Below are 15,006 nucleotides of genomic sequence, written 5' to 3' on the forward strand. Positions count from 1 at the left end.
AAGATCGCGGGTGTGTTCCTGAGTTCTGAGCAGTTTTAGATCCACCTGAGATATGAAACATGCATCTTGCCATCTTCGGCCGTTATCTCGCGGGGAGACTCAAGGGTCCTCAAGTCCTGATTCCGTAGCAGTGCAGTGGAGATACCTACCTCTAGACAATGTGGAACGGCTCATGTCACTGTGCTTTTGATCACTGTGAAAATAATCGTGACCACCATGAGACGACTCACCAAGCACAGAGCCATCATCATTGCCAACTTGCCAAGTGGATCCGTCCAAGCTCAACCTCAATTTGAACCTTGCGGAAGTCGGCCCCGGTTCGCTGTTCACTAATCGCTATCAGATCCTTATGCCAAGACCTGTTCCTACGGAGTATACTACCAAAAGCGGCAGAACGCTCCGCATTGAACATCAGCCACTGACGGGGCGGCCGCACCCCTTCGTCATGATCGCTAAGCCGGCCTTGGATCTGCAGGGCTGTATATCTGATTAGATATCACGAAGTTCATGTCCTCGGCAATGAAGTATGAAGTGTGTTGTCTTGAAAGCAGTCTAGAAATCTTGAAAGACTCGCAAGCAAAAATGTCACTTGTCGTACTCCAGCAGCCGGCAGTGGGTTTCTAACCAAACCAGCAGCACGGCCTGAGGGTCGGTTGGGGCCAGTGTGGATTCGTCATTTAGCTCGCTGCTCGAGGCTTATCTCTAACTAGATATCTAGATAACCGAGTTCCTGACTGTAAGCTCCATGCTGACTTCGTTTCACCACCAAACACGCGAAGGCCTCACCTTGCCTCAACAGCCTACTTAAGAGTGAAAGAGCGGATCTTCCCAGACCGAATCATGAGCCGTGCCCTGAACGGCTCGGGTCGCGTACTCTTGCTGTCAGTGTAGGCAAGGATAGCCAGTTGCACCTTTGCGCCCTGGAAGGGCCGTGTTACTGCTGCTAGTGCTTTCTCTCTGCTCTCACGCTTTCATCCAGCCCAGGCTGCACATTATTGAAATCCCAAATCAACAGACCATATGAGAAAACAAGTCCCTCTTCATACTATGTCCGGTCCTAGCCAAAGAATTGCCTCGCGCACCCGGTATGGGCGCCTCAGCCCGTTCCAAGACCGCTCATGTCGAACTTGGGTTTGACAGCTACCGAGCCCTTTTCTTCCACGAGGTGGAAGTAGTGCGAGGCGATTGCAGCCTCCATGTGGGATTATGATGTGAAAGATATACGACCATGCAGGGCGACAACGCAGAACAGGCGTGGCATCTATTGAAAGATACCCAGGACGATAAAAGGTGCATCCTCCATCAAATGGATCGCCTGCTAGGTTAAGATTGTTAAATTGGTCTCTGAAAATAGAAATTGCCCCATGTTAAAAAGTCGTGGCCACGAGGAGAATATCCTAGACTTCCTCGGAGACTCGATCACACATGTTAGCACTCGCACTCGCACTCGCAGTATGGGATCACGGAATAGAAAAGGTCAGAGGGAGGTCGACGATATCGGAGGGGGTGGAGGTGAGTTCACGTGATGATAAGCAGGATAAGCCGCAAGCAGACTAGCGCGGGGCTTCTTCACTCCGTCTCCAGGAATTTATTCATGATTTTTCCCCCAGCCAGACACGACGAGCAGCACAGCTCATCTCTCCCTGCTGAACGCCCTCATCGGTCGGAGCTCGCTCCTGGAGGAGTTTCATCGCTCCTTTCTCACTTACTAGAGGACTTCATTGATCCTCGTGCTTCGACTCTCGTCTTCCCCCACCTCTATCCTTCCCGTGGAGTCATAGTGGCCTCCGAACATTTCGCCATGGCCTCTACATCGCTCAACGGCACGGACTTTGCCCTTCCGGGCTCTGTTGCCTTCTCCCGCTCTCGTGGTCGTGCGGTGGCTGCTTCTATCGGTGCATTGGATGTCCGTGCCCAATGGATCCATTACGTGCACACCTCCGACCCTCTGTCCGAAGTCCAACACGACGTCCTCGAGCAGCTACTCCATTACGGCGACATTACCGACATCCCGCCCACATTCAACGCGGAGGATGGTCAATCTGATGTCTTCTACGTCTTCCCCCGGACCGGTACCATTTCACCTTGGAGCTCGCAAGCCACTGGTATCTCCCACGTCTGCGGCCTGAAGAAGTACGTCAAGCGTATCGAACGTGGTATCAAGATCTCTTGCCTTCGTCCTCAGAGCGGAGAATACAAGGACGGGTTCAAGGATATTCTTCACGATCGGATGACTCAGTCCATCAGTGAAACTGAGCCCGACCTTGCTTTGATGTTCTCAGAGCACAGTCCCTTGCCACTCGAAACCGTCCCCCTTAGCGGCAGCGACAAGTCCCCGAAAGAAGTGCTACAGGAGGCGAACAAGCGGATGGGATTGGCGTTGGAGGAATCTGAAATCGAGTACCTCGCTGAAGCTTATGGCCCCAACGGACCGCTCGCTCGTGACCCCACTGATGTTGAGCTGTTCATGTTCGCTCAGGTCAACTCTGAGCACTGCCGCCACAAGCAGTTCAACGCGTCTTGGACCATCGATGGCATGGAGATGCCCAACAGCCTTTTCTCCATGATCAGAAATACCCACCGTAAGACCCCCGACTACACTGTCAGCGCTTACAGCGACAACGCTGCCGTTCTCGAGGGCTTCGAATCCTCTTTCTGGGCCCCCGATGGGAACACTGGAGAGTGGAACCATACGAAGGAAATCGTCCATTTCTTGGCCAAGGTGGAGACTCACAACCACCCCACCGCAGTCTCGCCTTACCCCGGTGCTGCCACCGGATCCGGAGGTGAGATTCGAGATGAAGGTGCGGTTGGACGGGGATCAAAGCCCAAGGCTGGTCTTTCCGGCTACTGTGTCTCCGACCTCCTCATTCCTGGCATGAAACAGCCTTGGGAGTTGGATGTCGGTAAGCCGAACCACATTGCAAGCGCTTTGGACATTATGTTGGAGGCACCTATCGGAAGTGCTGCTTTCAACAATGAGTTCGGTCGCCCATGTATCTCAGGTTACTTCCGTACGCTGCTGACTGAAATTGATGTTGGCAACAACGAGAAGGAGGTGCGTGGATACCACAAGCCTATCATGATTGCTGGTGGTGTTGGAACCGTGCGTCCCCAGCATGCCATCAAGAAGCCCGATGCTGTTAAGCCAGGCTCCTTCCTTGTTGTTCTCGGTGGTCCCGCTATGCTCATTGGTCTTGGAGGAGGTGCTGCCTCCAGTATCACCTCCGGTGAAGGCTCCGTCGACCTTGATTTCGCCAGTGTGCAACGAGGTAATGCGGAAGTGCAGAGGAGAGCCCAGGAAGTCATCAACGCCTGCGTAGCCATGGGTGACAACAACCCGATCAAGTTTATTCACGATGTCGGCGCCGGTGGTCTCTCCAACGCTCTGCCCGAGCTGATCCACGATTCGGGGCTTGGTGCGAAGTTTGAGCTCCGTGAAATTGATAGCGCGGACCGCAGCATGAGCCCTATGCAGATCTGGTGTTGCGAGGCCCAAGAGAGATACGTCATGGCTGTCGGCGAAGACAGCATGAACAAATTCACAGCAATCTGCCACCGTGAACGCTGTGGCTTCTCCGTTGTTGGTCGTGGCGAGGGAGGTTCAGAGGAGAAGAAATTGGTCCTCCTCGACCGTGAGTCCAAGGAACACCCGACAGTAATTGACATCCCACTCTCTGTTCTCTTCGGCAAGCCCCCGAGAATGACCCGTACTGTGGAATCTCGGAAATTGAAGCTTCCCGCTGTCGACTCGAGCCTTACCACCTATCTCCCTTCGCTCGCCCCCAATCGCGGAGAGCTTATCGCTGAAGCCGCCAACAGGGTGCTGTCTCTCCCTGCTGTTGGCTCCAAGTCCTTCCTCATCACCATTGGCGACCGAACCGTCGGCGGCCTCACTGCCCGTGATCAGATGGTTGGCCGCTGGCAGACTCCAGTCTCCGATGTGGCAGTCACTGCGACCGCTCTCGTCCAGGGTCTGAAGACTGGTGAGGCCATGGCCATGGGTGAAAAGCCCACGCTTGCCCTGATTTCTCCCGGCGCCTCTGCCCGCATGGCTGTTGCGGAGTCGCTTATGAACATCGCTGCTGCCGACCTTGTTGATCGGCTGACCCGCGTCAAGCTCTCTGCCAACTGGATGTCCGCCAGCAGCCACCCTGGTGAAGGCGCTGCCATCTACGAAGCAGTGGAAGCCATCGGTATGCAGCTCTGCCCTCAGCTCGGCATCAGTATCCCTGTTGGCAAGGACTCCATGTCCATGAAGATGAAGTGGAAGGACGAGTCCGGCGCGAAGGAGGTCACCGCACCCATGTCTCTCGTTATCTCCGCTTTTGCTCCAGTACAGAACTATCGCAAGACCTGGACTCCGGCTCTTCGCCACCCTGAGGATGTTGGTGACACTGTCCTCATGTTTGTTGATTTGTCTCTCGGACGGAGAACTCTCGGTGGTTCTGCTCTTGCACAAGTCTTCAACCAGGTCGGCTCGGAGTGCCCTGACATCCGTGACGTCGAGCTCCTCAAGGACTTCTTCGATGCTACACAGCAGCTGCAGGAGGCAGGCATCGTTCTCGCCTACCATGACCGCTCGGATGGTGGTCTTTTCACCACTCTGGCTGAAATGATGTTTGCTGGCCGTTGCGGTGTTGAAATCCTACTCGACACAATCTGCCCCAGCCTCAGCACCGAAAGCTTCGTCGAGACCCTCTTCAACGAAGAACTGGGCGCCGTCTTCCAGGTCCGCAAGGAACACGAGATGCAATTCCGCTCCTGCTTCGCAACTTGCGGTCCCCCCGCCGGCCTCATCCACAAGATCGGCCGCGTTTCCGAACGGCCCAGACAAAACCTTGCCATCTACTACAAGGCCAGCCAAGTTTACCGTAACTCCCGCGCTAACCTGCAACAAACCTGGTCTGCCACCTCTCACGCCATGGCGAAGATGCGTGACAACGCCGCCTGCGCTGACCAAGAATTCGCAAACATCCTCGACGACGCCGACCCTGGTCTCTCCTGGAACCCCACTTTTGATCCCAAGGACCGCGCCATGCCCATCCTCACCTCCCTCACCTCCCTCTCCCCATTCGCCAACAAGCCCCGCGTCGCAATCCTCCGTGAACAAGGTGTCAACAGCCAGGCCGAGATGGCTTTCGCCTTCAACACCGCCGGCTTCGCCGCCATCGACGTCCACATGACAGACATTATCTCGGGCCGCGTCTCCCTCTCCTCCTTCGTTGGTCTCGCCGCCTGCGGCGGTTTCTCGTACGGTGATGTCCTCGGCGCCGGCCAAGGCTGGTCCAAATCCGTCCTCCTCCACGAGAACACCCGCGCCGAATTCCAGACCTTCTTCAACCGCCCCGACACATTCGCGCTCGGCGTCTGCAACGGCTGCCAATTCCTCTCCCGTCTCTCGTCACTCATCCCCGGCGCCGAAACCTGGCCTACGTTCGAACGTAACGCTTCCGAGCAGTACGAGGGCCGTGTCGCGATGGTCCGCATCTCTGACCCAGACCCATCCACCCCCTCCGTCTTCCTGCACGGCATGCACGGCTCGTCGTTCCCGATTGCCGTTGCACACGGCGAAGGACGTGCGTCGTTCTCTGCGTCGAAGACAAACACCGACGCGGCTTCCTTCGTTGCTTCAGGCCTCGCGCCCGTGCAATACGTCGATAACGCTACCTTGAACCCGACTATGAAGTATCCGTTCAACCCTAACGGTTCGCCGGAAGGTATTGCCGGTGTGAGGAGCAAGGATGGTCGTGTGCTCGCCATCATGCCGCATCCTGAACGTACGGTGCTTAATGGCGTTGCGAGTTGGTTGCCGGCTAAGGCGGAGGAGTGGGGTGACATTGGGCCTTGGGGACGAATCTTCTTCAGTGCGAGACGGTGGGTTGGGTAGAATGTTGATGAAGAGAGTTTGGTGTCTCGTTGCGTATATCTGGGAGTTTCAGAAAATCATGGTTATGTTGTGAGATGAAGATATGTGGTCCAAAAGAACTAAAGCTGCTATGTTATATTCCCTGCCATTTGTTTATAGTTAGTTTTTAAATCTCAATGGACATACTGAATTCCAAAATCATTTAGTTTTCTCAAACTATATCTCGAGTAGGTATCCAAATTCGTTTCGCCACCATGGTATCAGTACATCCAATCGACTATTCCAGCAACGCCAGACAATCCAAAATCCCAATCGAACTCCAATTGAAATGAAAACAGCAGATCTGCGTCATGGGTCGGTAAATGTTGCGGTGGATGGCAAAGGAAAAGTCATGATGTAGATCGCTTGTTCTCTAAGCTCCCAAAAAGGATTCGCGATGGAAGCCAAATCTGAAATCTAAACCAACCCACCCCTCTCCCTCTCCTTCCGCCATTCCAGCTTCTCCGCTAACATTTCCCAACTAATTTGCCCATCAACCCTTCCGACACCTTTCAGTCCAGCCGCCATGAACGCAACGAGACGATTGAACTGGTCGTGGATATCCTTCAAGCGCTGAAGATATTGAGAATCATGGAAGGATGCGGGACGACGAGGGCGGAGTTCTTCTTCCAGGTCGGAGTCGAGTTCATTGGAGTCGAAGTCGGAAGCAATTTCCTCGTCGGTGGAGTTGTCTTCATCGCCGTATGAGTACTCGTAGCGGGTTTTGCGGGTTGTGGGTGTTAGGCCTGTTTTGAAGGGCTTGGAAGGTGCTTGTTTTCGTGGCGTTTGAGCAAGGTTGGGGGATGTTTGGTGGTTGGAACGTGCGGCGAGCAGGTCTGAAAAGGCGATGCAGAGGTCGAGGATCGTAAGGGTTGCTTGGTGGAGGGGGTGGAGGTTTGCGGACAGGAGACATTGTTCTTCAAGAGAAGACATGTAAGAGCGGTGGGCGGATATCATGCCATCGACGTCGCTAGATGTTGAAAGGGATTTGCGGAGTTGTTCGGTAGCGGAGGAAATGACAAAGTCCGTGAGGTGACTGTAAAGGACATTAAGGAACCAGAGTAGATTATGGCGCAAGGCGTAGCTCAGTGTTTTACCTTTCGACTTGGTGTCTTGATCGTCGGGGCCATGCGAGTATTGCAGACGTTGCTTGACGATGGTGTATTTTGCTCTGCGGATTTGCATGAGAAGATTTGATATGCGCTGGTAGGCGGCTATGCCATCTTTTGTGATGATGTTAGCGACCGGCCAAGGTAAAATGTAATCTAAGGCCAAACTCTTGAGAATTTTCACCGAGCGGCCGTTGGGCGCGTTGGTCGCATCTCGAACAGATCGAACAATAAGTCGGCTTGAGTCGATAAAAGGTAGAGAGCTGAACGAGGTTTGAGCGAGTTCTGTGAGCAGGAATCGGTCACTCCAACCTCCCTTCCCTCGATCGATCAGTTCAAAGACCTTGGAGTCAATGGGGCCTATTACGCTCATGTCTTTGCAAAGGTAGACATGCTCCAGGGCTTGGAGAGAAATCCATAGTCCGCATTGTTCATCCAGTTCTTTTCGCAAGAGAGAAGCCGTGAATGCATGATTTTTGTTGACCAAGTTTCCAAAGGCAGATTCAAGCAGTGCGTGAAATGGAAGGCAGACTGACGGCGTATTTAGGGGGTATACATCCTCAAAATTGAGAGAGGTATTTCGGGGCGCCTCCAGATTGTCAACGATGTTCAATCGCTTCAAAAAGATCATGCTTTTTCCTGTGATGAAGATTCGGTACGCAAAGGGCTGGATGAACTTGGGTATCTTCGTCAGCTCAGCTTTCGTGTCCATTCTGTACCAGTCGTGCCAGAGGGTCCGCAAGTCGCTCTTCTCGGAATCCTCAGATATGAAGAAGGGCCCTGAGTTGTCCAGTTGTCCATCTTTTATCCATTGGTGCAGAGGGCGAGAATATGTCTCAAAACAGCTGAAGAATATCCTGGCCAGGGTAGCAGAGCTCTCATCATCTCCGGATGCTTGCGTTAAACAGACCAGATCAAATAACAGATCCAGACATTGGATGCCTCCGGTGGCATCCTTGTCAAGATTCGAGACGAGGTCAGCTAAAAGTATCAAGAGCCGTGACTCATGTTGAACGTCGTCAGACAGCTGCAGAAGACTGATGGGCACCGGAGAGCCGTGTGAGATGTACCGGCCCTGAACGTCCGAGAGGAACTTATCAAACTTAGATATGGAGTCCTCGACGCTGCGATGAAAGGTCTGCATGTAACCAACAGATTGTGTTGTCTGGGCAAATAGTCGCAATATGTCCACCTTGGCCCCGCAAGAGCTCAACGCGCGCAACAAGGATAAGAGTGCTCCTTGGGATAAATGGGACAGAGTGTATCTCCGGTCAACTTCAACGCTACCATCGAGTCGCCAGAATAAAGAACTAGGCAAGCCTTGCAACATGAACAGTGCCTCTCTAACGACCTGAAGTTCGGACAGGACAATAGTTGACTGCTTGTCACCTTTCGTAATGGTTGGCACACTTTCTTCTTTCCAGAATTGAACGCTCTTGATCGACGCTACCAGGCCTTCATCATCACCAGATAAGAAAATGTCATCTGGGATTACATAGTCATCCTCTAGGTTTGAAGGTTGAGTAAAGCTGCGGGAAGGCTGCGTATCGCTGATTACAGAGGAAACATCATCCTCAGACGACGATCCCGCACCGTAGTCGACACTTTCCCAGATATCCTCGTCGCAATATGCGGCATCGGAGGCATCCAAATCGGCCCAGGCAAGCTGCTTCTCCTCCTCCTCCGGACGCTGGTTCCGGATACGATCGACTTTTGAGAGCTGAGTCGGTCGGTCGGCAAGTTGCAGTAGTAAAGAGAGAATTTCCGGGAAGAAGGACCCCCGATGCTCATTCAATTCGGCCAGTCGCGGCTGAAGCGCATCCGCCAAGTCATCTCTGTTGAGCACACGAAACTTTTCCAGCAGTCCTTCGAGTTGGTTGGCTACAGCAAATTGATCGGTTCGACTATGTGAAGATGTTTTTAGAAAGTCCTGAACGCGACGTTTTGAAGCGCGGAACTGAGCGGTTTCCTACAATGCGCATTAGCGGCGGTCGAGTTCGAAGCTTGAGGACGCGTACCCTGCCCGTCTTTGTGATCGCCGCGACCAATTCTTCCGCCACAGCATTCAAGTTGGCTGCGACAGCCATGGTGAAGGATGTGCAATGCCAGCTTCGGAAGCACAAAGGTCAACCGACATAGTGTAGTTGGACGGTTGAGCAGAGTAAACTTAGAGGCGGGCAGTTGACGTCTTGCCCGATTCGTGAGAGTCTATCGTCACACTAGTCCCAATTGGGTCAGGCGGCAACGAGGCCGAAAGGACAAGATTCGAGACTCTTCAGTCTTCATTCTCCTTACTGTCACTTCTCCAATTTCTTTTCCTTTGAGGCAGTCAACATGGCTGTCGCTCGACCTATCCGCATGCTCTCGGCAGCATGCGTGGTGCTTATGATTTTCCTGATCTTTCAGATGAACAGAGGCCCTTCATATGTCGGTACGGGGGCAGGCCCATACAATGGCATGAAGGCCGATCCTTTGAAAGAGCGTACGCGTTGCCCCTTTTGCCCTTGAGACATCGCGATCGAAGCGTTCTGACAAGCTTCTTTACAGCAACCGGCGAACCGGAAGGCCACCTGTGGCGCGCCGACGAACACGATTACGCTCCTGACAGCAAAGACTCCGCCCGAACGAACGCCGCCATTATCTCCCTCGTACGAAACGAAGAATTGGACGAGCTGATTCCCACCATTCGTGATCTCGAGCGAACATGGAACCACAAGTTCAATTATCCCTGGATCTTTTTCAACGATAAGCCGTTCACCGCGGAATTCAAGCAGCGGACCAAGGCAGAGATTAAAGCGGAAGTTCAATACGGTACATAAACCTGATTGCCCCGGCTCAGACGGCCAATGACGGTCAACTGACATCCAACAGAGCAGGTGCCGAAAGAGCACTGGGATGTACCCAACTGGATCGACATGGACATCTTCAGGGAGTCCGCGGAGCTCCTGAAAGAGAAGGGTCTACAATACGCCGATAAGGTCTCCTATCACCAGATGTGCCGTTGGAACAGTGGCATGTTCTACAAACACCCTGCGTTGGAGAAATACCGATACTACTGGCGTGTGGAGCCCAAGGTTCAGTTCTTCTGCGACGTCGACTACGATGTCTTCCGCTTCATGGAGGATCGCAACATGACTTATGGTTTCACAATCAACCTCTTCGACGCACCCGAAAGTATCCCCAACCTTTGGCCGACGACGCAGGAGTTCCTCGCCGCAAACCCCTCTTACCTCTCCGATAACAACATGATGGAGTGGTTGACCGACGATCAACTCCGTCCCGAGCACACCCGCGAAGCCAACGGGTACTCGACCTGCCACTTCTGGTCGAATTTCGAGATTGGCGATATGGAATTTTTCCGAGGCGACAAGTACTCTGCATACTTTGACTACCTCGACCATAACGGTGGTTTCTTCTACGAGCGATGGGGTGACGCTCCTGTGCACTCTATTGGTTTGGGACTCTTCGAAGATGCTTCCAAAGTTCATTGGTATGCCACCATACTTTTCAAGCTCTCATCATCGCTAACATTTCATTCAATAGGTTCCGCGACATCGGATACCGCCACATCCCCTACTTCAACTGCCCCAATTCGCCCAAGTGCTCCGCCTGCACACCCGGCAAGTTTTACGACGGCGAGCCCTTCCTCGCGAAGGAGGATTGCCGTCCCAGCTATTTCAAACACGTCGGAACTCACTGATTATACCCATTATGCGCAACTAAACGTCCTATACTCTTTCGGCAAAGTCGTTTTACATACCAATATATTGTTTATTTCTCATCCAGCGTCTTGCTACCTTGGATCACGACACTAAGTCGCTTTTACCACCTTCTTCGAGTCATTTTCTCCTTGCGTTATCAGGACTAACGACATTGCATACTTAACAATGACAATTGTTTCGGGGGCGTTTTCAGATTGGTCTACACTGCTACTCTTCTTCATCTCTTTTTCGCTTTTCTTCTCCTGTATCAGTTGGGTTTGAGATCTTTGAAGGAATTGGCTACATCAAGCTTTTCCTTCTGTATGTATATTGTTTTCTACATTGATTCTTCTCCGTTCTCTCCACGCTGGTGGTGTTCACGAGTCAAGATCTCGCTCAGCACGTTGTCTTCAAGCTGAGTCTCAATCTCTAACTCTCGACAAACAGCACAAAAGATACATAGAACAATATATCTTGTTTATAAGATAAATTCAGTAGAGTACAACAGCTGCTCAAGGGACAAAAAACGACCTCAACTTCACTTCACTCCATCGTAGCACTGACAACTGGCACAGGTATAGAAAGCAATATCGTCACATTGCACCCACACCATCTCCACTCTATCTCCATCCACTCATTCATGGAACGCTCCAACTGCACTGCACTGCACTCTAGAGTAGTATGTATACAGCTCCCCATCCCAGATTCCGGGTCGGAACGGAACGAAAACGGCGATGACAACAATACAAGATAAATTGGAATTTCAACTGTCAAAATGTCATGTATATGTATTCCATGCGTTCGAAATCAAAGTCACCGTCTATTCCTCACCGGGGTAGAGCTCCTCGCGGAGAGCGATGCCGAGTTCCTGGCGCAGACCCTCGAGGGCCTCGAGGTATTGCTTGTACTGGTCTGGGTTCTCGACCTTGGCCTTGATACCTGTCGTGAAAGAAAATGTGAGTATGTTCTCTGTATATTGCGAATGTGGATGTGGGTGTAAATTTGGAGTTGGTATAACCGGGTTATGGGAGTAGGGGTATGTGTGGGAGCGCACCCTCAAAGATCCGGACAGCGGTGGGGAAGTCGTTGACGCGGCGGGCGGCGCGGAGGGCAGCGGAGAGGACCTCGACGGAGGGGACGAGATCGTAGGCGAAGCAGTTGTTCAGGTTGCGCTGATTGACAATGTGTGTTAGTCTCGACTTGTGTGTTGATATTGATATCGGGTATCGTATGATGACGACACAGGTCGGGTCGGCTCAATTGACGTACCTGAAGCTCGAAAACATCCTGCACACCATCAAACTCCTTCTCGAATCTAGCAGGGAGAGCTTGTCAGTGACAATCGCTTCCACTTCGGCATCCCGGAACATAGTCAGGGCGAGGAGTCAGCTGGCTTAGTAGCTTAGCTGTACCTCTCCCTGCGACCGAATCTCGGCACAACTATTCCGAATTCGCCAATTGCATCCAGACAGAAGTGTCCTACCTAGCAGAGAACTGCTCGTATGTCTCGTCGTCGTGCTGGCCGGAGCGGAGCTTCATGGAGGTGCTGAAAGCCGGGCGACCGAGGGTAGCAGCAGCGGGCGTCTGGAGGCGGGCCCGGGGCAATTGCGAAGCCCTGAAGAGGCCGGAGGGGCGGACGGAGCGCGTCGCGAGACGGAGGACGGAGATGGGAGACATGTCGAGGCGGGTGTGGAGGGGACGAAGGGGGCTTGAGGGGAGAGGACGGGGCGAGATGTTGACGAAGTTGCAGTTGGAGGTTGATCCGGCCGCGCTAGGTTTTTTGCGGGCGGGTGGTGTGAGGTTTTGATGCCTCAGGCTCTAACATTTAGAGCTGGAGCTACCTGTGTTGGTGCCTGAGGTGCCGGCGCAGACCGATCGGAGCCTCAGGCTGGAACTTGATTTGTTTTTGGGTTGGCTGATTGGTGGCTGCTAGAAAAGGACTAGTGCGTTTTTATTGCTCAGGGCATTCTCATATCAACAGCCTTTAAAGCAGCGGTTGCAACAGTTGGTTCCCTAGAAGAGGTAATAAAATCGGTCTCTGGTCCTATCATAATGGGAGATATTGACAGTCGAACGATTTCTGTGGGAGTCAGCTTTCCGAGCAGCTCGAGCGCTGGATTTGTGACACTATCTTATCCTCGACAATACTATATATATCAAGCACACACTACGAAATGCAGGCTATTTCATGCTCCTTGTTTACTACTAGAGTACACTTCAGAGACGCAGCGTGATCCAGCCTAACTCTATCATGAGCATGATACATTGCAGCCTTTTAATAATTAGATTACGTATAGCAACATCACATTTCTACCTACGTCGCATCGACGCGGACGGCGGATTGAGCATGTGAAAGTATAGGGCTCCAGTTCCCGCTCCAGCTCCGGACTCCCTCCAGAGTATACCCCCGGAAATCTTGAATAAGGAAATATTCGATAGACTGTGAGACCAGAGATAGTTACTGTAGCACAATCATTTACTCGAGTACTGCCAGCAGTATCCCGTACAATTCATGGAGGGTTAATTGGCGATCTTAAGGAGGACGAGAAAAGCCGAGTCACGGGCACGATCCGCCCCTTTACAAGGACGCTAAGCCTAAAGCAGGCAGACTGCGGACGCGCCGGAGAAACGAGTTCTCCTTACTCTGGCAAGTTCCTGAATTCAACCTCAACAACCTCTTTCCTTTCCCTTTCCCTCAACCACTTCATTTCTTCTCTCGTCAGCATTTCTGCCATCGGGGGGTCTTTCTTTCCTTTTTGGCCTCCTTCATTCTCTTCTTCTTCTCCCTTCTCCCTTTTTAATTCCCTTGTCATCTGCCTCCGACCTTTTCGCGCCTCAACAAAAATTTCCGATCCTCCCTGCTTTCCTCTTCAGCCGGTTTTCCCGTCGGCGCAGCCTTGTTCTGCAATCGTGCGGTTTATAGCATCGTCTAGCTCTATTTAATCACAATTGCAGCCATGGACGCGCTTCTGCAACAGATCCCCAAACCCACCATCGATCGCCCTTTCGGCATCGAGCTATGGCCCATCTTCGACAAGGCCTATGAGAAGGTCATGGGCTATCCCGCTCACGACTTCCGCTTCGTTGAGGGCAAGACCCCCATGTCTACCCTGCCTGAGACTGCCGCCATGCTTATCGTCTACTACATCACCATTTTTGGTGGCCGCGAGATCATGAAGAACCGCCCGGCCTTCAAGCTCAACACTCTGTTCATGATTCACAACTTCATCTTGACTGCGGTCAGCGCGATTCTGTTGGCTCTGTTCGTTGAGCAGCTTTTGCCCACCCTCTACCACCATGGCGTTTTCTACTCCATTTGCGACCACCGCGGTGGATGGACTCAACCCCTGATTGTTCTGTACTATGTGAGTGCGCCATGCAGCAGATGCAGGAATTTAGCTAACGTGGCTAGCTCAACTACCTCAACAAGTACCTCGAATTCATCGATACCGTCTTCCTGTTCCTCAAAAAGAAGCCTTTGACCTTCCTCCACACCTACCACCACGGTGCCACCGCTCTCCTGTGCTACACTCAGTTGATTGGTCTTACTGCTGTCCAATGGGTGCCTATCACTATCAACCTGTTGGTCCACGTGGTTATGTACTGGTACTACTTCCAGAGCGCTCGTGGTATCCGCATCTGGTGGAAGGAATGGATCACTCGTCTCCAGATTATCCAATTCGTCATTGATATCGGTGAGTAACTTGTGGTTGGGTTGTGCAATCCAGACTAATAACATTGCAGGTTTCGTTTACTTCGCCTCCTACACCTACTTCTCCTCCACCTACTTCCCCTGGGCTCCCAACATGGGCAACTGCGCCGGTGAGGAATTCGCCGCTTTCGCCGGAATTGCCATCCTCACCTCCTACCTCGTCCTGTTCATCTCCTTCTACATCGTTACCTACAAGAAGGCTGCCAAGACCGGTCGTCCCCGCCGCAACACTGGAAAGCAGGCTGTCATCGACATGGCACGCTACGAGGTTGCCCCGGCTTCTCCTTCCAAGAGCGAGGCCAAGTCGAATGGATCTGCTGTCGCGACTGGCCGCTCTAACGGCCCCGTTACCCGCTCTCGCAAGGCCTAAATCCGAGACCAATAATTACCAATCTCGCGTTGCTGTGCAATTTCACGTGCGCAGTACTCAACCACGTCACCACAAATCAGCTACTGCCCTCGTCGGTGGACCCGAAAATACACGAAGCGCAACGCAGAACGGTTCTCTTTCTCCGAGGTTGTATTATGGAGCAAAAATATTATTTTAATGAATGACCCTGATGACCCTGGTCGCTT

General features: G+C 52.5%; 5 protein-coding genes across 5 annotated transcripts; 3 read left to right on the top strand and 2 right to left on the bottom strand.

The window, feature by feature from the left end:
* Positions 1–1,801: 1,801 nt before the first annotated feature.
* BJY04DRAFT_204949 (phosphoribosylformylglycinamidine synthase) lies at positions 1,802–5,890 on the top strand (the record flags this gene model as incomplete). Its single annotated transcript, XM_073713549.1, has 1 exon — positions 1,802–5,890. The coding sequence occupies one exon, from the start codon at positions 1,802–1,804 to the stop codon at positions 5,888–5,890; it is 4,089 nt and encodes a 1,362-aa protein (XP_073575944.1).
* Positions 5,891–6,090: 200 nt separating this feature from the next.
* BJY04DRAFT_178534 (putative gamma-tubulin complex component GCP5) lies at positions 6,091–9,163 on the bottom strand. The gene is made up of 2 exons (XM_073709755.1): positions 9,036–9,163; positions 6,091–8,986 (listed from the first exon to the last, which is right to left on the bottom strand). Exons 1-2 carry the CDS (start codon positions 9,102–9,104, stop codon positions 6,326–6,328), a joined length of 2,730 nt encoding a protein of 909 aa, XP_073575945.1. The 5' UTR covers positions 9,105–9,163; the 3' UTR covers positions 6,091–6,325.
* Positions 9,164–9,325: 162 nt separating this feature from the next.
* Positions 9,326–11,105, top strand: BJY04DRAFT_99015 (glycosyltransferase family 15 protein). The gene is made up of 4 exons (XM_073721427.1): positions 9,326–9,499; positions 9,565–9,828; positions 9,889–10,507; positions 10,561–11,105. Exons 1-4 carry the CDS (start codon positions 9,352–9,354, stop codon positions 10,715–10,717), a joined length of 1,188 nt encoding a protein of 395 aa, XP_073575946.1. The 5' UTR covers positions 9,326–9,351; the 3' UTR covers positions 10,718–11,105.
* Positions 11,106–11,538: 433 nt separating this feature from the next.
* BJY04DRAFT_213669 (cytochrome c oxidase subunit VI) lies at positions 11,539–12,395 on the bottom strand (the record flags this gene model as incomplete). Its single annotated transcript, XM_073714981.1, has 4 exons — positions 11,539–11,657; positions 11,773–11,890; positions 11,988–12,033; positions 12,202–12,395. The coding sequence occupies 4 exons, from the start codon at positions 12,393–12,395 to the stop codon at positions 11,539–11,541; spliced, it is 477 nt and encodes a 158-aa protein (XP_073575947.1).
* A 991-nt stretch (positions 12,396–13,386) lies between these two features.
* Positions 13,387–14,891, top strand: BJY04DRAFT_99036 (elongation of very long chain fatty acids protein). The gene is made up of 3 exons (XM_073721428.1): positions 13,387–14,083; positions 14,131–14,413; positions 14,463–14,891. Exons 1-3 carry the CDS (start codon positions 13,676–13,678, stop codon positions 14,798–14,800), a joined length of 1,029 nt encoding a protein of 342 aa, XP_073575948.1. The 5' UTR covers positions 13,387–13,675; the 3' UTR covers positions 14,801–14,891.
* Positions 14,892–15,006: the final 115 nt, after the last annotated feature.

Source organism: Aspergillus karnatakaensis (genome assembly GCF_047715665.1).
Source record: "Aspergillus karnatakaensis strain CBS 102800 unplaced genomic scaffold BJY04scaffold_4, whole genome shotgun sequence".
NCBI classification, from domain to species: domain Eukaryota; kingdom Fungi; phylum Ascomycota; class Eurotiomycetes; order Eurotiales; family Aspergillaceae; genus Aspergillus; species Aspergillus karnatakaensis.